The 25,985-nt window shown below is 39.2% G+C and overlaps 1 protein-coding gene across 11 annotated transcripts in view; it reads right to left on the bottom strand.

The window, feature by feature from the left end:
* Window positions 1–25,985, bottom strand: part of GALNT18 (polypeptide N-acetylgalactosaminyltransferase 18) — a 235,843-nt gene that overhangs the window by 84,259 nt on the left and 125,599 nt on the right. For all 11 annotated transcript variants that reach the window (XM_069016617.1, XM_069016614.1, XM_069016616.1 and 8 more), the window contains one exon: window positions 21,647–21,813. In XM_069016617.1, the coding sequence (XP_068872718.1) occupies window positions 21,647–21,813 (167 nt within the window). The remainder of the gene's footprint in view (window positions 1–21,646; window positions 21,814–25,985) is intronic.

Raw genomic sequence — 25,985 nt, 5'->3', positions numbered from 1 at the left:
TGCCTTCAGAGTGCACTTCCACTACAACCCTTCAAGGAATGTCACCTCAGCAACACTGCCAAGTTCACTTGGGACAACTTGGGAAGCATTTACTGTGCTAAATAAGTCGTGGCTTTTAATTCACATCATTTTGAAGAACTTGGAAGTTACAACTGCTCATTTTTGAAACTTCCTAAAGAATGGACAAAATCCAAATAGTTTTTATGCCTGTAAAGCCCCCATTCAAATCAGAAATTATTTGGTTTGAATACCATATGAGCCATGGGATTTGTTGCCCTTTAAAGATAAAACCTGTTTTTTTTGGAAGAATCAACTATGAACATTTTCAAATTAAAGCAACAAATTCTGGCTTGCTTCTTTCCCAGCATATTTGCTTACTCCTTAGGAATAACAGTGCTGGGACCGTGCCATTTGGTAGCTGTATAAAATCTCTAAATCCAGCACATATGATCTCCAAGAAAATTGCTTATTATACTACTGTATCATCCACTGCTTCCTAAAAATCCTGAACTGCAAGTCTAGAGAGAACATAATACCATAGAATTTGTATCTTTAGATTAAATTTATCAGCATGTAACAAATTATTCCAAGCCCTTCATCAGTTATTATAGAAAATTTCTCTGTGGGCACCTAATCACAATTGATCCGTTATTTTTCAAGAAAGGTCTGGAAGTTAACTCTTGTATTACAACTGCTGTTCATGCCCTGCCTTTTTGCATCAGAAACATGTGAGGGACAGCAGCAGCAACCCTTATGTTTTCATAAAAAAAAAAAAAAAGGCTAGATATTAAAAATAACCCAGGCAGTAAACTTGAACTAAAATTCATTATACCTTTTCACAATTCACAACACAGGAGCAGCACTGCTATTAGCATCCTATTGCAGTCTGGAAAAGATTTGGTTAAATCCTGCTTAATTAGGAGTATGTTATTTTAAAACTAAACTATGTTAATCTGGCTATTAGTATGCCTCCCAGCAGGGTGGAAACCTTGCCTGCATAAAACATGCACACAACAAGAGCACACACCAACCTTGCCTCTCCTGCTCCCTAGAAGCAATTGGCAGTAGTGTCAATATTTTTTTTTTTTTTACATTAGAAGCAGTAAAAGTGTATTTTCACTGTACTACAATAAGACAGAATCCCACCAGCTCCAGCACTTGCTCCTGGATTTACACCCAAGTGAGCAGCTGGAGGCTCAGGTGACTGGGCTGCTCCAGCCTTCTGCTTTACTCTGCAGATGGCCGGGACTTCCAGGGAAGGACACAGCTCCTGCTCCAGACTACAAGAAGCGGGCTGGGCTACCAGTCCAAGTTCTCTTTTTGTCAGCAAAAGCAGAGCTGGCTGGGCTGGCTGAGAAAGCACGAGGAAACACACAGCAATTCTCAACCTGCTGCCTGGCATTCCACAGGTTTGTCTCTCTGGGTCAGTCACGCATCGACACCCAGCACTGCCGAGCGCAGCAGCTGCTGGGATGCTGAGGGTAAAGGGTCACAGAAAATGGACTGGAATCAAAAACACCACCTGGGCACTGAAATGCCTCACATCTTGGGAGATTCTCATTAAAGTTTCACAGGTGAAGATAATGCCTAAATTCAACAAAAACATTTTAAAAGCTCCTTACTTATTTTTTTTTTCATTAAGTAGTAGGCAAAGAAGAGTTGAGGAGAATATTTTTGAATTATACTGCCTCCCCCTAATATTTAGATATATTACACCAGGTTTGTTCAACATTTGTATTCTGGTAGAATTTACAGTAATTTCTGTTTGTTTCCTTCCTCTCTCTTTTTTTTTTTTTTTTTGTCATTTAATTTTAGCCCTTTACTTCAAATTTACCTTCTGAAGCAAGGCTTGAACACCTGTGGTCAAAGCAGAGAGACTCCTGGGACCCATCAGTCACTGCCCATTAAGAACAACTCGAGATGTGTGAAACTGATTGTTCATGTGATGTTCATGTGAAAAACCATGCACATGGGCACTTGTATCCAGGCCCTTCCCCACCACATTTTTCAAATTGCTTCATTTTTTCAATAAATGCAGCAAATTTAAATGACTTCCCAGCTTAATTTTTACTGACATTATTATTTTCATATACATTGTAATTCTGAATCCTGACATTTACATAAAATATTACTTGGGAATTTTACTTTTTTCCAGGACATCTTTCTACGAAGGACTGTTAGCAATAAGTACTGCCTGTATCTCATTTAGCCAGCCATGCTGTAGTATGCAGCTCTGCAGAACACCTACCAGACTCCATTTATTATAGATATCCAAAGGCTTGAAACTACCTCCTATGCAATTCTTCCAGTATCCCATTTGACCTTTCACTATGAATAATGATTTTGCACAGATACCGGCTAATTTCCTTGGACTGGATTTTTATTTGCAATGATTTGCAATTTGATTTGCAGTATATCCACATTTTTCAGAATAGGTACTGCCTGACTTCTCAGATTTAAACCCTTTGGCATCTTCAAAAGAGCGCTTCCTGAACAGCTAAATTTGTAATGAAATTCCATGATTAAATTCTCTCCATCTACGAACATTAAGTTTCTACCTTGTCTGCATACTGCAATATGTTGCATTGAAGACAACTTTGGACTGGGTAATGATCTCATTTTCCTACATAGCATTCATCTCAGTTAACCTCAGAGGGTTTATACAGCTATATTCTTATGTCACAGGAGGAGGTTGCTCCCATAGGTACTAAACTCCAAGTTATAATTAACATCCAAACCTTAAAAATCCTGAGCAGCATTTATTCCACAGAGCAACAACAGGAAGCTTCTTGAGGCATGTGGCCCTTCCACCTCCCAGGCTCTCACATCACCCCCACATTCTAAACTTGCCATATGTTAAGTTAAAAATGTGTAAATTGTACCCTACATAGCAAACACCACAATCCTACAGACACTGAAAGTGTTAAGTGACCTAAACAAAGAGTAATTAATTTCTTCCTTATATTTTCGCTGTATATAATCCATACATATAAGTATGCTTAAAGCAAGGTCCTGCTTATAGAAGCAAGACAAATTAATGTTATTTTAATAAATTATGTTAAGCACTAACATTTTGGTACCATAGCAGTACCACATGGATAATCCAGCATTTTCCACAGAGGAGTTTGACATAAACAAAAAATCAAATGCAGCCACTTGCATTCTGCACAGTATTTCCACCTGAGAGGTTTATAGATTCCTCAGAAGAGCTGCTTGCAAAGCTGTTGTCAAAGGAACTGGCAGGGTTTGCTACCTGAGCTACAATTGCAGCTAACGTGAAGAACCTGAACCACATGCGGCAATTCCAATTAGGGAACTCAAATCAGGAAAATAAGTAGCTCCAGTAAATGCCATAAACATAAGAAGACAAAATGCCTGAAGAGGCAAACAAAAAGTGGTCACAGTTCAAATACTACAAACTGGAGACTAGTCACTGTTCCTGTCTCTCACCACAGACAAATCAGGGTGATTAAAACAGAGAGAGCAAGCAGGTTTCCTAATGTCTCTTTGAAAAACATGGCAGGTGGTGGTGTTGGTTTTTTTTTCTATTACCATCCAGAAGAACAAAACTCCCAAACCTACTGCTGAAGCAAATAACTTTCTGAAAAGCAGAAAAACTACCAACTCCTAGCAAGAAGTTATTCTCAGTCTTTTTGCTAAGCTGCACATAAAAAGCTTAAGTCAAAAGTTCCTTTTTTTATTTGCTATGTGACTGAATCTTCTCGGTAGCTAAAAAGCAAACACTGTGTGGGTTAATTGGAAGCATTTGTGAAAACTAATTAAAATTGCTGTGCTGCAATCGTGCTTCAGAAAAGATTTTTTGTATCAATCCTAATAAAGATTTGTTCTTCTCGTACATGCCTTGTTTAATCCCTTCAGGTGGATAAACAAAGAATGTATCAGTTGTATCTTAGTAAAGAGAGGGAGTCAATCTAAAGACATTAATTAGGGAGCATGGTACAAGTTATCCCTGGATAAAACTCAAAGGGATGTATGTCCTTTCAATACTAAACCATGCCATCACTGTTTCCATGTGACCATTCCCTAATGAATTTGTCTCACCCATCCTTTTGCTCTCATCAAGACTATCCTTCCTTACCAATGTGAAATGGACCTGATATTTGATATGCACTAGCACTCACAAATCCCTCTGAAACCAGCTGGCATCAAACGTATGTAAAATTTATGAGAAGTTGGATGAGTTATGTCTCCATTTCCTCTTGGCTGTGTCCATACGTAACATCTATCCTTATCAAACAATGCCTTATTTTTCTCCACCCATCTGCAACTTTGATTTTGGAACCCATTGATCCGATTGGTTTGACCTGCACTGTGTAATGAACAAAACCAACAGGAGTAGCAGGGCACACCTCTTAAAGGCTCTTCACCGAAATCCTGTCATTCTCTTACCAAAATCCAGTCATTTCATCCTCTTCATAAACACTTGGTGTTTCACTACTACATGAGCCACCACCATTAAAACCTCTGTCTGAAAGCCTAAAATATCCCCAATCTTAGTGTTACCAAGCATACACGACTGGGATTTACCACTCAGCAAGTAAAGACTCCTCCTGTGAGGACAGGGCACCACAGCTCCCCAGGACAGAGCCACAGCAGCTCCCAGCACATGGAGCGCTGTGCGGATGTGCCACCTCCAGCTCTGGGAGCAGCTTGGCTGATTTACCTGGGGCAGGGTACAAAATCACCTGAGCTAGTTCATGCACTTCAGGTCTACTGTCTTGCAAGTGCAGAACAATGCCAAAATGGCATTCTTAAAATACTACTAACCATTCTCTTTGAATCTGGATTTTAATAACCACAATGTTTTAGTCATATGAGATGTTGCTCTGAAGCTCAATCCTTTTAATTGTTGAAGAGAAGGCACTTCTACAACTCCTTAGCATCTGGCCATCAGACATAATTCTATGAATTAAGATGACAAGAGCAGCTTTGGTGAGAACTACTCAGCATCTGAATTAAACAAATACAGTCAGTGAGGCTCAGCTGGGCTCATAAATCAAAAGTGATTACATTCACATGCCAAAATGCAGTCAACATTTTTTTAAGTTTAAAACTTGTATTTCTGGCTTAAATTGCCAGTCACCTTAAATCTTTTTAACTAGCGTAACAAAGATATTACTGAGGTTGGAGATTTTGAAACCTAACTGGACGTGGTCTTGGGCAACTTGTTCTAGCTGACCCAGCTTTGAGGAGGTGGGTGGGACTAGAAGGTCTTCAGGGGTCACTTCTCACCTCAGCCACACTGTGACAGAGATCACATCTGCCTTGGAGAGGATGCATTCATTTCTTTTGATGCACACCTATCTTCTGTTAAAATAAACAGGCAGACACAGAGCAAATTACAACACTGAGTAGATGGTCCGAGAGCAATACAGGAACTGGGATGTGAGTGATTCAGCCCTTCTGTGAGCTTGCAACATCCAGTCATAATCTTACAGAAACTGATCTTAATATTTTTTCAATTTCTTAGATAAAATAAAACCCTGCCAAGAAACTAAGCACATGTTTCTGACACTGTAAGGTCAAGGTTTTTGAAACAGATGCCTGAAGCTTGACTCCTTAGCCCTTGCTTAGGTCATTAAAAGAACAAGTTTCCTGATTTTCACAGATCTGCAGAGACTAAACTCTACGGCATTCAGCTGAACAAATGGGCTCACAGCAGTGAAATAACAGGACTAAGTCTGTTTCACAGTTTATGAAACTCTGCCTACCAGTGACTATGTAAAATTATAAAACACTTCCACTTTAAATCTATATAACACCAGTTAATAAATACCAATCAAGCTGAAGCTGTTCTGTGTCACAAGTCTTCCAACAGCAACAGTTTGCTAAAGAAATTGAGCTTTGCAATTACTTGTTTGCAGATGGTAAATGAGAAAGCATTAATGCGAAGGAATCTGGTGATCTTATGCACCACAGGCTGTTATGCAAAGAACAAGCTGTGAGCCTTTTTATGTGTATTCTCCATACATAATTCAGACAGATTGCAGAGCCTGATGGTGTTTCTTTCATATACAGTGATCTCTGTTTAAAAGTACATCTCAAAAACATTTTTTAATGTGGACATAGTCAATGGTGACCAACTACTTTGAGTATTACAGCATGAGAGATTCTAAAGATATCTCTAGTTCTGCCCATTGGCACAGGAACATTAACAGGACTGTTAAAGGCCTTCAGAGGATCTAATTTTTCCATATTTGTCCAGGCCTCTCAAAATGTTGAGGTCAGAAATTATTTACAGTAGAATGAAAACAAACCTGCGAAATACAGAGAGAACTTTCTACTGCTGGTTGCAGCCCTTCCACCTTCCCTTCAACAGGAAAAACAGCTTCTGAAATATTTTTATGGCGGGTCAGAAACTATAAGAGGTTTCTTTGAATATAAAATCCCTGCCCTGAAAATCTACAGGCTGACTCATCAATGAGTGTTTATGAACTTCTCTTTAGTGCTCTTCTGTTAAAAGACCTAAAATAGTTTGACAAACATACCCGCAGCAAAGAACTGCATCACTAAACGGACTTAGAGAGATCATCTGGCCCTTCTTCTTGCCCCAACACAGAGAGACCCTTGTTCCAGTTAATCCTGACAGAAGTTTGTCTCATCTCCTTTTAAGTTTACTCAGCAAATATTGTCCCATGCTCTTTATAGATGGATCAAATGGAGCACACTGTAAAGACAAATATATTAACAGTATACCCTAAGTCTGCTGACTGGTACAGATAAAAAGCACAATACCTCAAACCTGCAGTGATTAAGTCTAGATATTTGCATTTGAAATGACAAAAATAACTTCCTTCAGACTAACCACTTACAAGAGCCATAAAACAAAACAAAAAAAAAACTGGCAAAAAAGGCCTAAAACTCTTTCTGCAACTCTTCACTGACAAGAATATTTTTTCCTCATAAATCTTAAGACCAAGAGCTACAAGTCCCTTTGAACATTCATAAATATTAACATATTTCTGATGGCAAATTCATTGTAGCAACTTTGCTTTTAGAGTTGGTATTCCAGGATCCCCCTTGGACAGGGAAATGGAATGACAGCACTATCTCCCACTGCCAAGCTGGAAGAGAATCCTCCCACGAGCAATAATGGATAGTCACACCAGCAGCCTGTGAGGGGATGAGAGCTTTAATAATTTGGCAAGACACATAGCTGGCTCTAAACCCTACACAGTCATCAGTAACATTTAAAAACCAGCTTTTATACAGAACACAAAAAACCATCCAAATTTGCTCGCTGCCAAATAACTTGAACACAATCAAAAAAAAGAGCAGAGAACTAGTTTGAGAAAAAATACTTCAAATTCTAAATCACAGGAGAAATACAAGGAAGGTGTTAGGATATAAAGCTATCAATTTTAATCAAAAAAGGAAAAAGAAGTAATTTAGGTCTTAAAAGCTAAACCAGGAAAACACCAAATATATCAAATCCCACCAAGGACATAACTGATTCAAGGAAAAGTATTTTACAACCCTTTAAAAAAAAAAAAATCAAAATTTACTAAAGTCAGCTGATTAAGAATGAAACTCATCTACCATCTCAGACAAAGCCTACAACTGTTTTGTAATTTGCACTGACCTCCCTTCAGAAAGAAATTAATTTGGTTATTTAACTAATTCTCAATGATGTTAAAAGGAATAATAAGACGACGGGAATTTGTAACTTGTCTAATAAATATTCCAGACAGTTATCACAGTACTTACAGTTCCCTGGATTTTTAAATTTATTTCCATGTGTATATCAAGTCTCTGATGAACTATCAGTCTATTTCTGGAAGCCAAGAGACTGAAGTCATTGCTCATGAATTCTAGTACCATATGATACAAATAGTTTCACTGAATGCAATGGCATCAAGGAGGATGGGATCCATTATGCATCTAACTGCTGAATAGCACCTTAACCAAGGAATGCCTCCCTGTTTCCATGTGGCAGCTTACAAAATAACATAAATCACACAAGTAATCAGGCTTACAATATACAAAACTGGCTGCATGATCAGGGTGACACGGTGTTCAGTCATAATGCACAAAAGAGGACAGTAACAAGGGTTAGATACTTTTCAAAAGGGGACAAAATTTTAAGTGAGATTTTCTTGAGCAGACTTACTCCCATTTTTGCATCTGTGCTAGTAACAGTACAGTAGCAAAAGAGTTTACTGAAAGAAAAGCCAAATAAATACATTGAGGAGCCTGGAATCTGACGCCAGGGACAGACCTGAGCAAGCAGTGTAATTCCTCAAGTCTTCCCCAGCAGAACTGTGATTTGGCACACATTGGAGAGGCATTTATTTCCTAGGGAGAAAGGCAGAAACATCCTGCATGACCACACCACCAATCTGCCATCACTCCTGCCTGTCCTGGGAAGGCTCACCTATTCCAAGCAGGTCCAGCCCTACCACTCCTGGTCCTCCTGTTCTGGAGGCACTTCTGGGCACTTCACTCACAGAAATAAAGCTTTGTCTCCCAGGGGAGATGAAACAGCTGGAATCAGAACCAAGTTAAAGCATGACTTGCAGAATATTTACAGAGAAATCTGGCTGGTTTTTTCCAGAACAATGCCAAAGCATCAGTGGTGCCTCATCCTACCACAGAGACATGGAACTATTAGGCAGCTATATAGGTTCTCTCAGGATAAATGTACAGTACCTTCAGTGACAGGTCAAAGATCTGCTCACTACTCCCTTCAAAACTGGCTGTTTATTCTCTCTAATCCGTGTATTTCTCAGCTGTCACTAGTCAAGCCCCTTTTGGGATGCTACTGAGCCCTTGGGCTGAAGCTTAGTCAACAAGGGTTCTGCTGGTAATAGGATAATGCAGGCAGCTTACACTTCAATTTCAACAGTTATCTTTAAGCAAATTATCCAAAACTCACAGAGAATGACCTTCCATTTCTAAAAGACCCCATTAAAAAATCAGAACATATTTATTTTATAGTTACTGGTGGTTTTATAGGTCTTTCTCAGTGAGAAAACCACTAAACAAGTAAGTGATTACACAGGTAACTGCAAGTGGCATCAAATTTTAAAAATATAGTACAAAGGCACAAAAAACACTTTTCCCCTGCCACAGCCAGTTATATAAATCACAGGAATTCCTACTGTAATGGGCATGTATGGCACAGACAGAAGTGCAGTTTCACACTGATAGGAACCTTTAAAAATGACCAGAATCAGCCCAACTGGAGATGGGCAGGTAGGGAAAGTTAAGTCAGCATAAAGCCTGGTTCTGATAACCAAAGGAACCTGCCGCAATTAAAAGTTTCTGAGTGTGGAAACTTAATTGAAATAAAATCCATCTCCAGCACACAGATTTGCTAACTCGGGTTGTATCTGCTCTGAGCTAAGTGATCATTGTTCTGTACTAAATGAATCACTCCCACTACTGCTCTATTAGGATGGGAAAAGAGAGCCAGAGCAGCAGTGCAGCAAAGCCCATCTGGAGAGCTTAGTGTTTTTCTAGAAAATACTCTTGGTTAACTCAAAACCACAGGGTGCATGCAACACTGTGCAACACCACCAAAATTCATGCAATTTTTGAAACATGTTTTGTCATACATCAGAGCCAACTCTTGGTGCATAAGATCCTGAGAGAGATAAATCACACGCTGCTGTTTTTCATGTTACTTTGATACCTTTGACAATCCTAACCCAGGAAGTCAAACGAACTATTGAACATGTATCTTTCTTTTACAGTTCTACTAAAAAATTCCTCTACTTTCTTTCTTGCTGACCTGAAGTTGATTGAGCTATTATGCAGTAATCCACAGTTGATTAAACTCAGTTTGATATATTGTGAAGGAACAGGCATATTTTTCTAGGGCACTTTCCATTCTAAGTAAAGCTGGATTAGACCTCTTTTTTTCCATTTTACTGCATTTAAGTCATCTCTCTCAGTGTTTCAAGTTTAGCGCCATAAAATGATGGTTAGTTTAACAGACCATTTTATTAATTCACCTTCCCTGAGGTTTTTCTTTTTAGATATTTCAAAAGACCCCTGACTTCCTAATTTTTGTGCCTGATTGCAAGAGTGATAAAAAGAACAAATATTGGACATTGCTAACCTATACAGAGCTTGCAGTAGGAATTACAGATCTCTGAAAGTGACACAGGCTCAGTTTTGCAATCTTCGTCCTGGTAGACCCTGTTGGGTCTCAGATGGGTGCTCCACAGAGCTGAAACTTCTGATGAGAGCTGACAGGATCACAGAGGGTCCAGTTACACCCATTTGGGATGACAACACTCTCTTTCAGTGATGAATCATTTCTAATTTGAGGAGATGGGATATGTGAGCTGACCTAACACCTGGAAGATGCATTCAAGGATTGCATTTCCCTCATTTTGTGGTAACACTCTCTGGCCTAATCATGCAACTTTATGGATAATATTTTTCTATGTCATGAGAAAGAACCTATATCACACTGTAGAACACAGCCTGTTTATGAACAATTAAGTCCTAGGCGTCAGCACCTTTCAAGACTGGTTCCTCAAATTAGAAACAAAACCTAAAAGCTTTAGATATTTGGTAAAGATGGAGTACTGACATAAGCAAAGGATAAAAAAAGCTATAGAAAAAATGAAAAGTAAAACAAACCCTAAAACTTAAAGTAGCTGAATAACCCCTTTCCCCCCTTTTGTTTTTAAAAGTAATTTTCAACTGAGAGCTTTCATGTATCTAGTCTTGTTCTTTAGATTTAGTATCATGCGTAGTTAATCTCAGCACCATTTTGATAAAGGCAGCACACCAGCACCAAGAGCTGTGATGGAAGCTTGAACACTAAAATTATTGTACTATTCTCACCTCAGGGACTGTGAGTGCACATCTGCAAAACCAACAGAAAATCCCATTCTACAGCATGCAGTAAAACAGCAATTTTGACTGCTTTAAACTGGATTTACTGGTCTGTCTCCTGCAGAAGTGCTCATGCCCACACGATGTCTGAAGCTTTGCAGAGTATTCCAGGCTGCTGTAGGACCATCTGAGAAACACCAAGCAGCTCCTATGCTCAATGAATTTTCAGGGATATGAACTACCAACATTCCCTGCCATCAAACTCTTCTCAGAGCTCCTACAGGGGCACACAGTAATAAAGCCACTTATTCAGATTTCAGAAGAAAAGTAGATCAGTGAAAGTTTAGTTAGAGTTACATAAAATACTGCTCAGGGTCAACTGAGTATCAGGCAACCTGTAAAGTACTTCTGTATCACTCTAACAACCGATCTTTTCAGGCTTGCAGGGTAAAACTAAAGAACAAATTCTCTTATTTCATCTGACATTTTTCTTCCTATGAGCTATGTGATCATTCTGTGCCCACATGTGATGATGTTCCTTTTAACAAGCCATTGAGGTTTCCTGTAACTTCATTATTTTGTGATGTTCTTCTCTTCTGGGAGATATAATTGCTGAAGCAAGGAGACGGACTAAATGAAAATTTCAAAAGTCAGACATTGCTTACTTCAGATAGCTCTAGCAGTGCGCAGATCTAGACCATAAAAAAAAAAAAAAAAAAAAGGCAAAATAACCTTGACTGTTTCTCTTGTCCTTACATAACCTTTGGGCTCCCCAGGAGCAGGGAATTCTGGACAAAGTCTTTGTTTCTCAGTCAGAAAATCTCCCTTTCTTTTAACTGACCTACTTTTTTTTTTTTTTCCCTTGGCTATGCTATAGCTGAGTTTTTCTGGTGAAAAAGCTTTCCTCAAGTCTCTTCTCTCAGGTTGGACTAATGCTCTAAGCTCAGATGCCATAAGATCTATTCCTAGAAGAACAGGAACCTTCAGTGTCTAGCAGGTCTCCCTCTTGGACACAAGGCATTCCAGAGGTTGTCACGGCACAGCCTCACTCAGTCCTTGCCCTTTTATACAACACTGTGCAGCACAAAGAGTATTAATAGAAGTTAAAGCCAATTGTAGAATACATTTTGTCTTTGCCTGTGAGATATTAACCATACACACAGTCACAACTTCTGCCTCAGTATTCCTTGAGTTTTACCTATTTGTGTGGGGGGGGGAAATTGGTAGAGAGAAAGAACATTTCTTTGGGAACAGAGATTCCTGATGAGAGAACACACAAAACCAGACCCAGTGCTACCCAGTTTCACTGGTTGTCAAAGCCTGTGAACTACCAACAAGGAAGTTTCAAGGGCACAAATATCACTAAAATGTAATCCTAGACATTTCATATAAGAAGCAGGCTACAGGGAGATGTTTCAAACTTGCTGCCCATACAGTAATAATAACACTCCAAGGCAGAGAATCACAGTCACTTATTTGATATGGGAATGTACATACATTTTTCAAGTACTGACACTGCAGTCATTCATGGCAATAAAAAACAGAAATCATTGTTTATTTGCTGGCAGAGAAGTTGTCAACTTGTTTATTTGCTGGCAAATGAGTCGCAACTTGTTTCTCATTTTAGAAGACCTTGTTGTTCTCTTTCCACTTCGTGTACATGAGCAAAGCTTGAGATTAGGAGCAATAGGTTGGGAGGAATAATTATTTCATAGCATGTAAGACTGATAGACCATCTATTTAGCCACAGAAGTATCTTTAAGCTTCCTAGAACTTTACCATAATTTGATTAGCTATGCAGTATGTTTTTTCACCTTCATAAAAAAATTAATGCTATTAACATCTCATTTCTTTTTTTTTTTACTTTATTTTTCCAATTATTTCTATTTCTACTGTATGCAAATCTGCTGGTATTTGTACTGCTTGAAAAGATTGCTTCAAATAGAAGGTGGCAGCTTTTGAAACATTAAGCAATGATTAGACAGGCACTGGGCCAAAGGAGTGTGTCAGAGAGGAGCAAAGGAACAATGCAGCAGCCGACACTGAGCTATCTGGAGAGAACTGAGATCACTTAGCAATTCCATCAAGGCTTTCCCTGCTGCCAAACGAAAACAACAATGATTCATGCTGCCATATTATTTAGCATTCATCATGATTCTGAATTACTTAGTGGAGAGTTCACACTGCAGTGCAGACAAACCCTGTTAAATTTAAAGAAAGGCAAATTGTCCTTTGAGTTGGTACCAAAAAGCATCTACCACTGCTCTCAGATTATGCTTGAAAGGAAACTAATATGAAAAAAAAAAAAAAATAAAAAAATCATCAGTTTATTCACAAACTCCACTGCAAAATGCCATAGGGATGTAGCAGGAGAATTCAGCTCCCTGCAGGTCCCCAGTCAGAAGTTGTCACTATCAGACTGCCAGGAGAGCAAGATTTGCCCTGTTCTTTAGGAACTCGGCTGCAGAACTTACCCAAAATCCAAACAGACTTCTAGGCACTTGTGAAAACCGCAAAGAACATGAAGGGGTTTTATATTTTCAGCACATAACCTGTATCTCCATCCATAGGGACTCACATACACCCAGGCTCTCACAACAGTGTCCCACAAAGTGGTGTTAACAACAGCTCTGGCTATGGAGGGCCAAGGAAAACAACACATTTTTTTCCAAATAAACCAGGTGAGGAAAACAAGCAGGAATTCTCACTCTCTCACAGCCTAACTGCTAACTCTTCATTTTTCTGTTGTTAATTGCATCATCATAAATTAAAATTTTGGCTTTTATTCACCTTCATCACATTTTCTGTAAAGTTTTACATTAAGCTTCCCCAAAGCTTTCCCAAGCTGCTGCTTGAAGCACACTACTTTAAATAGGTAACTTTTCCAGGGTGAAACGAAGGAACACCATTTTAGTAACATCCCCAGAAATTACTAGAAGTGAACAAGTAAAGTCAAGTGATTTAAAATTTGGCCATCAAATACATTTTGAGAACACTTTCAAACAACTCATTGCCAAGCATGTCTATAGAAAAGCAAGAGAAAAGCCAACATGAACTGATTTATTTTTTCAGAATTCGCATGTGCTTTGTTAAAATGTTCTGTACTTGAACTTTAGACTTACAGTAGGTTCCACAATGCCTTTAAAATATCTAGCAATGCCTATAAATGTGCCTTTGTGTGGTGACCGTAGAATAATCTGTAATTTATTAATATATTTTGCTAACTGATCTTTATCATTTAGCGATACACTTGAACACTCTTAAATACTTCCTTAGGCAAATCTCTTATCATGTTTTGGACCCTTTAGCACATCAAGAATTTTGAGGTTCTATCACAAAGAAATTGAAGTGTTTGAAATTATCAGCTCTGGCAGGAAGTTTTACCACTACTTTAAGTTAAGAACTTGGCACTGATTTTACGAAAGTTATCTTTTTATTCATTTTTCTTTTTAAGAAAAGTATGCTTGGGTTGAGAAGAAAAGGTAAATTTTAATGAAGTTCATTTAAAAGGCAATTTCTATTTCTTAACTTTCTGTAGGACAAAATCCTTTAACTCCTTTGTCTGACACTACAGAGTATTTTCCCCACACCCTGTCAAACTCTTTCAATTATAAGTGCCATGCTTTTGATAAGGAAAGAGACAGAAATCCTTTAAGAAGTCATTCAGGCTCATAAGAGCTTACATTACTAAAATATTTCAAATACACTTTCTATTGAATACTTCATGGGAAAAGATTTCAGAAGGAAATAATCAAACCACAGTATCTTACTGACATCAACAGATATTGGTACTTTTCTCATGAGCTCTACATGAATGTTTGTCACTGCACCAAATCTATACATGTGCCTGCTACTTGAATTTAGTGACATGTGCTTGAGAACATTATCAACAAAAACCATTCAAGCATTTTTGAAGGCAAAATAATCTGACAAACGTGAGAGAAGGGAAAAAGTGGGGGGAGAAAAAAAAAAAAGGTTTTTTAAATCAAGCAAAGTTTTAGAGATCTCTAGAGATTCATTTTAAGGCTAAAATCACAGTGATGGTACCGAGAAGTGGGCCAAGGCAGCATTTATGTGCTGGCATCCTCAGAGTCAGGACGCCACCAGCCCAGAGCACCTCCAAAGCACACAGGGTGAATTCCTCATTACTACCAGAAGAGCTCAAACCAAGCCTGTTCTCAGGGAATGTGACTGCAGCCTTTCAGTGTGGTCACATATGGCTTCTGAATCACACCTGACACAGGTGATGTTGTTTTCTGTAAGCTGACCCAAATCATTCTTCCAAAATACCCCAAAGTGCCAGTGTGCAGCTATTTATCACCACCTAGAAACTGGAACTGTAATTTATTCTTATATTGTAGGCTTTGCTATGACCAGTGACACTAGAGCACATATGAGTGTGCTCACACTAAGCACTGTGTCGTGAGAGGGTGGCAGGACAGGCGTGGGGATGAAGGACAAGAACACCCTGACTGTGCATTGCACTACTTGTCATTCATGGGACACTGCAGATGTGGAATAGAAGCACAGTATGAACTGGCACACTGGGATTCAAAACAGAGCCACCATGAAACAAGGCCAGTCCTCTTAGACTTGGTGTGCTGAATCTGACACAGGAAAAGGTATTTATCAGACTGCAACACTGCAAGTGGATCAGGGCTGAACGAGCTAAATTACCTCATGGATGGAATAAAAGATAAGATGACCATACATTAACTTTTGGCCACTGCTGGCTAGGGGAGATTCAGTTCATAGCATTGTCTGAATGCTTGAGTCATAAAGTCTGATGTCAGGAGACTGCAATAAAAGCTCTGCCCTGCACAGCCGCCCCCTGATGTGGACAGAGGTTCTGCTATCAGCTGGCACACGCATCGAAATGTTGCTTTTGCAGCCATACCAACAGAGTGATCTACAGTGTATTGCAGATGATTAAAATAACTGTTGTGCTGAAAGGCCACTTTGTCACTGCCAACTCCTGAGCACACAGAGCTTCCACACAATCAAATGGTCCAACAGCACTGGAACTCTCCTGTCAAGAAAAGGAAGGCTAAGGACCTTCCACTGGAGTTATGAAGAATGGAGAGTGTGATAGTTCCCAATATAAAAACTCCATGCTGGTTATCAAACAGCTTTCATACAACTCTAATTCTAAGGCCACAAAAACCAGAGCCTTGTCTCCAGCAAGGGATGCTATCCCTGCCCCCTCGTGTGATTGAATGTGAGTCATTGAGCCTGATGGAGTAGGGAGTTCAAGCAGGGGGAGTTAGAAAAGCTGAATGAAAAGTATCCTACATAATTATTCTTAAATGAAAGCAAAAGGGAATGGAAAAACATGCATGAAAAGGAGGTATTGGACAGAAGAAGGAAGAAAATGGGAAATTATAAAAATATGCCAAAAAAGGGAAGGAACAGACTATTACTGGGGGTGGAGGAAGGCAGGGAGGGATGATTCAGGCAGGAGTTTAATTACTGTGGCTAAAAGCAAGGGAAAGCTGAATGGTGAGATGGGGAAAATGGAAAAACACAGTTTGTGAGAAAGTGTGGCAAATACTGGGATGAAGGAGATGATAAGAAGCACAGGCAACCCTGGAATGTGAGAACATGCCAAATGGAGACCCCAGCTGAAGGCCACAAGCCCACAAAGTAGGATGAGTTGTATGGAATGGGGGGGGCGAGGAAGCGAGCATTCAAAAAGGGCAGACTGCCAGGGTAGGGGTCGTTCAAGGAAAGAGGACTGAGAGAATAAAGACCAAGGAACTAGACCACCCCTGGATGAAAAAAAGGGCCTTATTCATCAGCACTGTCCTTCTCTTCTCTGCAGCTCACTTCATTTTGATATCCTACTCCACAACCTCTCCCCTTTAAAGCAGGAATCAAATCCATTGTCATGAGGACTGACCAGTAAGAGGAGAGACCAGTCTGCAGCCAGTCTAGGACACTATCCTCAGGACTCAGTGGGCTCACAAAAATCTCACAGTCTATTTACATTAGTGGCTCATATATGTTTTTCTAGCAGAGCTCTGAACTGCATGGCCAGGCCACTCTCACACCCCTGAATAAGAACATTATGCTCTAACTTCTGCTGATGGCTGGAACAGATGGCCAGAGGGCAAGGGCTTGCCTCTGGTTATTTCCTTCTTACATCTTTTCAGATGCATCCACAGTAGCTGGCACACCTCACTGCAGTCCCAGCAGCAGCACACAACACATAGCAGCAAACATATGCTCAAAGAATTGCCTTCATTAATTCCAGTTGCAGTGCTAAACGTTACTAAAGTAAAATGCAGAGTTTGTAACAACAGCCAACACTGTTCTCAAATCCACACTGGGAACAGATTTCCTGGTCTATAGATAAATATATGCCTTTTAGCATCTGATTCCTAACCAGCACTGCACAGCCCTCTTTTCATGTCAGTCCCTGTCAACCCCTCTGAGAGCTTGCTTGTATAAAGACTGTGCAATAATGATTTCAGCATCAAGACCTTCAACTAATGCAGAGAATCAATCTAGGCAGATAAAGCAAAGCCTTCCTGATGCATAAACCATGGCCCAAAAGTGAATGCAGGTTTGGATATAGTTTGCCTATTTCCTTGTTTTCAGATGCTTCTGTTTGTCTTGGAACTTTCCTGACATTCAGGTAAGAGAAGAACAAGAAGCAAAACAGAAAGAAACCAAGACTTAAGGTTTTCCCTAGGAGATTGCTATCAATAGGTTTTTCATAGTTGTATGATCTACAAGTAAGCCATCTTCAAATTATGCTGTGCTATGAAATCTAGCATGCATTTCAACAGCAGTCTTGAGGTTTATTCATCACTGCTTTTGTAAAGAAAAAAAAGTAAAATTCAGACCATCTTCTATTCCCAACTATCTTTTAAGAATTACCAAAGAAATACAACTTTTTAATGAAAAACTCTGGATGCTTTTTGAAAAGTTTCTTTTCAGTGTTCTGAGGACAACCTCTCACAGGTGATAGATACAGTTGCACCCTGACCCACTTTCTACCAGTCTGTGTTAATTCTCAACACTGCAAGGCATAAAATTCACATCCTGTGGTATCCAGCATTATTACTGCAGTTCAGTAGCTGTATTCATGGAAATCTCAGGACAAAATGAGAATCATTACACTGAACATGTAGGAATATTTCATTCATAAGTAATGCTTCAAGGAAAAGGAAAAAACCTTGTAAAATCTGAGCCTCTACTGCAATATTATTAACTGCTATGTGAAAAAAAAAGTCCTAGAGAATGATAATTACTGCTATAGTATTAAATTTTGCAAGGCATATTCTGGACACACAAATGCCCACTGCTTCCCCATGAAGCCGAACTCATCATGGCTCAATTTTTTAGAGAAATTTCAAATCATCTGAAAATACCTTCAAGAGGTACTTTGTAATGCCGTGGTGCTCAATGCCTGCAAAAGGACTCAAAAGCCAAGCCAGAGCTCCAGTGGCACAGAAGGTCACAACCCCATCTCCAGAAAGCAGGATGCCACAAAGCAGGGGGCAAATAAACCACAATCCCAGTAGTCTCCAGCTCAGGCAATGCTTCTTCTAAATACATTTTTGAGGTCTAATTAACCACTAGCAGTCATGGGTGAGGTCACTTAAATTTTTTTAAGCCTCTCCTCTGAAAATAGAAATTAAATTCTGCTGCTCTTGAAGGCAAAAATAAATAAATAATTATATTGCCAAATGATAAACTTATGTGCACATTATGTCTGCAAAGCAAACAGCCCTACTGAGGAGAATGGGAAAGATTCTGATCTGATGCTTAAAAATACAGTAAAACATCTGAAATCTGTGCAGCTGCTTAGTCACCAATGTGACTGAGACCCCAATGAGACCCAAATAAACAACACTGATACTTGGCTTGTTTAAATAAAATTTTTGTTCTTATTATATAATACACAGTAGTCACTGAAATGTGCCTTCTTTATCCTTCAATTAAATTAAATTTTAGTACTAACATACCTAACAGCATATGTGAAACAATTCAGAGAAATCGTCATCAAAATTCCACCAGAAAAGATAGTATGGTGAAATACACACATTAAGCCATGTAAATGGCTTCATTAAATAAAGGATCAAAATTTTAGGACCTGCAAAATCTACTTTCTGCTTTTAAACAGCACATAGTGGCACTTTCACAGTTTTCTAACTCCAAACATTTCTTTTAAAAAAGGGAAACTTCACAAAGAGGTTAATTGAGGTCTCCTGAAACATAACTAGGAACTTGAAAAACTGCACTGAGGTTTAGAGAAAGTCATAGATAATTTGCTTGACATACCTTGAAGTACATGAAATAAAATACTATAGCACATATTGTTCAAGACAAATGTACAGACTTTGGGCCTATGCTTGAATTAATGGTTTCTGAAATCAGCCTTCTGGAATTTAAAAAAAAAAAACAACCAACCTATCTAGTTCTTCCATTTTTCTTTTCCAAAATACAGGACTACAGAAATTTGGGATTCATTAAAACGTGCCCATTTGGACTCTGCCAGATCTCTGGTCTCACTCTTTATTTTTAGTCACTTCCCACAGTGTGATTTTTCCTTCCTGTGAAGTCCATGGCTGTGGCATCACAGAAAGGAATCTTCCATCAAGTTAAGAGAAGCTGCCATCCCTGGCAAAAGCCTGAGAGTAAAAATACCACTTATAATTAGGATTCTGACAGATCCCTGTGAGAACCAGAGGCTGGAGCCCACTTCAAGCACAAACCAAGTGTTTGCCCCCTCAGGTAACATTACAGGGAAACCCAGAGTAACCCACTTATCTTACAAGCAGCAACACTTGCAAGCTAAAGAGCTACTAACAAAAACATAGAATGACACTAAATATAAAGGATTCATCTCAGCAATGCTGGAAGGGAGAAAAAAGAATGGAAAACAGAATATTGTAAAAGGAAAAGTAAGTTTTAAAATAAATATTTCAAGATTTAAACTAATAGTAGGAAAGCCCATAAATCATCTTTACAATTGCTCCTGTTCCAAACATCCATCTGCTCCAAATATATGCCTATTACCAGGTCTTCAGCATACATTATGGGATAAAGAGGACTGTAGAAATCTAATTTACTACTGCAGGGAAGAGATGCCAGAGGAAGGGTTAGAGGAGTAGCATAAAATCCTGTAGAGAGTTGAATTTTTCTGTGAGACTAACTATAGCTCTGCACAGTGTGATTTTGTATAAAATGACATGTAACACCAAGCCAAGGCAGCCAAACCAAAGGTTACCTTCCACTCAATTTCTGTCTCCCTGCTTGGGGCCAGGAACCCAAGAATTTAAGGCACTGGAGGGTAAGAGAGGCAAGCCTGAATAAAAGGCACAGCAAATCATAAAAATATTATACAGTATAGTACCAATACTGGTACTAACAAAAAAGGTGGCTAGACAGGTTTTCCTGAAAGATAAAGTAGTTCCTGTGATTTCTTATCTATTTCAGGTATGAAATAATGAAAAAGAATAATTTTGACAAGTGTGTAGAGCACTGTGCAAAGAGTATTAGTGAGCTCATCACAGTGATGACAGGCTCTCAGAAACACTGATGGTTCTGACATTGCTCTGCAATGTGCCCACTGGAATAACTGCCTGTAAATTATACATCAGACTCAAACTGTAGGAGCCACTTTTTTCCACCAGACTATTTCTCTTCTTTTATGTCTGCTTTGTGGCCAGTTTATCCATATCCAGAGACCTCAGGCTCTGCAGCACCAACAGGCACTCAGATTCTTTGAGTCCTCATTTAAGAGGTGCAGGAAGGAATTTACACAAACAAATTGCAGAGCCCAGGTTCACCAGTCAAAGCTGATTTCAGTGTTGTTTTCCTTCCTATCAAAGTGCCAGGTGTTGCATAAGGGAGATGACAAAACTTAAGGCATAGGCCTGCACCAAGTTGTTGAGTTTTGTGTGTACTTTAAAGAGTCAGGATTGCACTTTTTCCTTCATTCATAGTCAGCAGAAGAGGACATGATGACATGCATAGCCTGGAGGTGGGGAACTTATTTACTTGCTTCCCAATAAGTTTCTTCTCTGTACAAATCTGAGCTACATTTGTGATCAGCAGCAAGTCAGACGATTTAGCTACAGGGATATAGCCAGATAACAGCAGTCATGATAGCAAGGATAAGAGAAACCCTTTGTTCAGCATTTTCCTTCAACAGAATAAATTCAAATTCTCCTTGTATTTTAGCAGTTCAGAATTAACCCCCCCAGCACAGCAGAATTTTTCTTTAAGTTCAGCATTCTGTGCTTACTAAAATTTCATCACTAAAGCTGCTAGAAAATAAGACTTGTAAATAGTGCCCAACATGGCCTCACTGACAAACACCCTGGCAAGCACTGAACCATCAGAGATGGGCAGTGCAATCCTTCAGATCATGGAGAGCAACATCTGAGTACAGACAGCAGAGAAACAACAAGGTAAATGCTGTTAATGAGGAGAAGAGAACTGGAAATCTAAAGCACAGAAAGACATTTTATACAAAACAGAGTACATGTGTGGAATCATACAGTGGGAACAGGAGAAACACAGAAACCATGTGAGCTTGAAAACACTCTGAAGTACTCAAACTTGCTCGGTCTAATCTACTGTTACATTCAAAATTCTGCCTACCACACACCTTAAACATTCTATCTTTTGTACAAACTTTTAAACATGCCCCACTTCTGCAGAGCTCAAGACAGCCCAGCAAGAGTGTGGGATAAAGAAGGGAGAAAACAAGATTAGTAACATTTGAAACACCAACTGGATGAGCAAGAGACAGAATTCAAGGTTTCTCTTGTATGATCCAGCCTCGGGGCAAGGAGGGGGAAGAACCAAAACCTTTTACCGTTGTTACTGTTATCATCAACTAGGATGATCTCCTTGAGGAGGTGAGCAGGAGTGCGATCGATGGCTGAGTGGATGGAGCGCAGGATCACCGAGAGCGCCTCGTTAACAAATATGAACACAATGCTGACCTCGGGAAGACTGTCAGGAAACGTGAGGTTTCTGCACCTGAAGCGAAAGGTGGAAGAAAAGAAAAGATGTAAACTGCTGGAAGTCACATTTCAAACAAAAGCTGTTTCAGAGATATCTACCCTCAGTCATAAGAACGCGTAAAAGATACAGCTCCAAAGAACATCCTGCTACTAAAGCTGATACAGAAGGTACAGCCAGAAAAATACAAGGGAAAACTTACCTGTAAGCTCAGTCAAGGGCTTTAATCAGAAAGGGGACTACTCCCATAACCTGGTGCATTTTCTTTCCTTTTTCAAAAATAGATTTCAGCCACATTCCAACTTGCTTAAGGAAACAGCAGTATGGAAGTGCTCCCCACAACTTTAAAGCTCCTTAGTGTTTTATTAGGGTTTTTTTTTTTTCTCACCTCCTTCATTCCAAAAAGGATTCAAATCTTTCAGCTATGAGTAGAAAGCTCTTTTACCACTTTACCATTTTAAACTGTCAGCAAAATATTTGCTTTTTAAATAAAGCCACAAATTAATTGAGTAAAAGGAATGAACTACTTTTTCTCTGGAGATTTTAGTATTTTAATGCAATGTTTCTGAAAAATTAATTCTACCTTTTTCTCAGATCTGAAACTATTTACTAGGTGGAAATTAGGCACAGGCTGACTCAGGCAGCATTTTCAGATAGACTCTGAACACGGAAATGATTGATGTTAATGCTTTTTTCCACCTCCTGACAATTCTGAGTGGCTATCTTCTCTCCAGATGCCAGAGTCCACTACATCCAGGAACTCCTGAAAACTGTGGAAAGCCAACGTTCTCCATACAGAAAGCATGGATGGATTCAGAATTTTTACATCATGCTTGAATATGACTCCTTAACTAAATCTGTTCTCCAGGTCAAAGAGAAAAATTCTTTTTGAATTTTGTATTTTAATTTGTGTAGCAAATAAATACAGAGAACTATCACAAAAGCATTCCTCTTCATGTGCTGGATGTTGTACAAAATTAAGTTCAATCAAGATGATGAATTTACTTCCATATTTTTACAGGTTCTGAAAAAACTCAATGCATAGGACACAAGACACCCAAACCACTGAGATACACGTAATATTCAAAATTCAGCTGGTCAACCAATTTTATCAATTCAGTTATTGGTTTGAAATTGATGGAAATCACATTAAAGAAGCTATTTAATATTTTAGGTACTTTTGTCTCTGTCACCATACAAAAGAATTATAAAGTCATATAAAACAGAAAACACAGTCTGGAAAAAGTACTAACAGCTCAAGTCTTTAAAAGTGTACATATATTTTTTAATAACCTGGTTCATACACCTCTTAAAAACAAATATGAAACCTCATCACAGAGATCCACAGCCTTTTGTTCCATGGCATCAATACCAGAGGAAAGTAATTTAAATGGTGCTTGGATTTACTGATTCCCACTTGTGGCTTGATCTCTTGCAGCATAACAAGTCTGAACTTTCTCTCCAAAAAACATTTTGTATTTTCACTGGTGTGTTAATCCTCTATTCATTGGTAAGAGAGCTTTCAGCATCAGAATGAAAAGTTGTCTTTAAAGCTTTCAGGAGTGGATTTTATGCAAGATAAAGCACTACACTAAGAGGCATAGGGAGCTTCATTTTCTTTCAGAAGACAATCAGTGCAAGGCGGCCTTGTTTTTCTCTTTTAGCCAGTAGTTCAGGAGTTAAAACCTTCAACCAGGACAGAGGGAGCACGAGGTCAATCTTCTCCAATCTCCCCAGAGAGCTAACTACCAGCCAGCTTGGTGTGATTCTTCTCAGTCCCCCTTTTCAGGGTCATTCTACTTTCTGTGGAAAAATTAAACTAAGCTGGAGTGATACCAAGTCTCTCTAACCTCATGTTTAGCATAAATCCCTTGGAGGAAGGACCTGCAGCACCTGTTCCAATGAATGCTCACGCATTTTAAACCCTAAACTTCACTTTTTATGGCTATGTCCAACCTTCTAGGTTATAATGCTACAGAAAGTCTTGTAAACATATTTTTACTTCTTTTTCAAGCTAATATTTACTGTTTCCTTTTAAAAAGTGCTGCTTTGGCTGAAGGAATAAAAGACCCTTCACAGAGCCTGCAAGTCAAGTGTCAGGGCAATTTACTGGGATGCCATAAAATCACAGGGTGGACGAAGTTGGAATGGGCCTCAGGAAGTCATCCCGTCCAACCCCTTGCTCAAGTGCAGTCCCCTAGAGCCAGCTGCCCAGGAGCAGCATTTCCCCTATCCAGACTGGGTTGGGATGCCTCCAATGGTGGAGGGTCTACAACCTGGGCTTCAGTTTGTGCCCATTGCCTGTGGTTCTGCCATTGGGCAGCGCTGAGGAGAGCCTGGCTCTGCCCTCTTTGCAGCCTCCCTTCAGGTATTTACCTTGATGACATCCCCTCCAAGCCTCCTCTTTTCCAGGCTAAACAGTCCCAACTCTATAGACACACATTAGGTTTCAAAATGTCTTAAGGAGAAAAGGTTTCCACACCTGCCTCCTGTACCCTAGAGTGAGTACTTTAACCTCTGAAATTGTCCCTTAAAGAAAGATCACCTTCTGTAGTGAACAATCTCTAAAAGTCCTCCTTAAAACAACCTCTAAAAGTCTTGCCCAGGTGACTGAGTAGTTGAAGCAGGTATAGATTTACTTGGGCTGAGCACTGTCAAATGTGAGGTGAATCTTTGGCAAATGTGAGTTTTAGGGGCCACCAGGTTTAAGTGGCATCTGACAAAAGGATTTCCAATGTGCATATTTCAGGCTCAAAGTGGCTGGGAGGCCCCTGTACTTATAATCACATTAGAATTATTAAATACTAACACATTTTTCCAAAAGATGCTAAAACCATTACAGATCCAGGTCCTTGAAGAACAGACCTGTTCATGGAAAATGGAGTGAGCACATCCAAGTTTTGAAAATTTGGCTTCTAATAGACTATGAACTAGTTAACAGGTATAAACCTACTAAAATAATCTTCAGTATTACCACTTGAAGAACCTATAACGCTGCCCTGCCATAAATCCATGCATAAACTGAAAAGCTCCAACAAAATTTCTGCTTCTGATAAGTCTTCCACCCATTTAAAAGAAACTATTTGTATTGGTTTTCCCACCTGCATTCCTTTACATTCTACATATTTTCAATTTTTATCACTCTGGACAAAATTTTTCATTACTGGCAACTTGTACAGGCAAGAACAACACTTTTAATGCTGTGACTGTCATTTGATTCTCTTTTTGCACTACCATACCTTAAAACATAACTACACATGACAAGAGAATAGAATTAGACTCCTGTTCTGTCTAATTTCTTTAGTCTTTTCAAGAAGACTAATTTTCAATGAGGGTACATTCCTAAATTGAGTTCATGTTTTCTTTTTTTTTTTTTTTAATTTAGACTCATTCATTATCTTTACTTCCAGCTCAAATTCACTTACTTTTCGAAGTGTGTAGTTTTTAAAAAACGCTTTTTCCTGTCTACATTGTTTTTCATATCAGCTAATGACAATAAAATTTACCTACCCTTTTTTTTAAATTTATTTAAACAAATCAGAATTAACCCAGCCCCAGATCCTGCACAGAATGTAGAAGACTTGGGCATTTCCACAAGTATGTCTGTCATCATCTCTATGCCAAGTTTTACAAGGAATAAAATTCCATAATGATAGAAATGAACAAAAAATAGCTACAGAGCAAGAGGGGGTGTGTCTAAAATATGCTGAAGGGGGGAAGTGGAGAGGAAATTGTATGGATGGAAATCTGAGATCCATTAAGCTCAGAGAATGGAGTGGTTGCGTGGCAACCACAACGTGCAAGTGTCAATGATGGCTCTGCCAAGGGCTCATCCTGGGCTCAGAGCGGGCCCTGGACCTGCCCCTCACACCAGGAGGCTCCCCCCAAACAGACAATCCACGAGGCACACAGCGTATTTCAGTGTAACCACTGAATTTCAAATACACATTCCAAACGGCATTCAGAGCTGCAACAGCGAGTATCACTTCAACAAAGCTAAAAAATTACCACGAGCAACCCACTCTGCTAAATTACATTGGGCTAATAACACTAAAGTAGCAGTTGTCATGGTTACCAGAAATTTAGAGAAACTCCTGGTGTTCTATTTCAAGCACAGCTCTGGTAAATGGAGAGCAGCATACATTATGAAGCCTCTGTCAAATATTTGTCCACAAGACAACTATATTCCT

Source organism: Aphelocoma coerulescens, chromosome 5 (assembly GCF_041296385.1).
Source record: "Aphelocoma coerulescens isolate FSJ_1873_10779 chromosome 5, UR_Acoe_1.0, whole genome shotgun sequence".
NCBI lineage: Eukaryota > Metazoa > Chordata > Aves > Passeriformes > Corvidae > Aphelocoma > Aphelocoma coerulescens.
The sequence above is the reverse complement of the archived record's forward strand: the minus strand, read 5'-3'. Positions and strand labels throughout refer to the sequence as shown.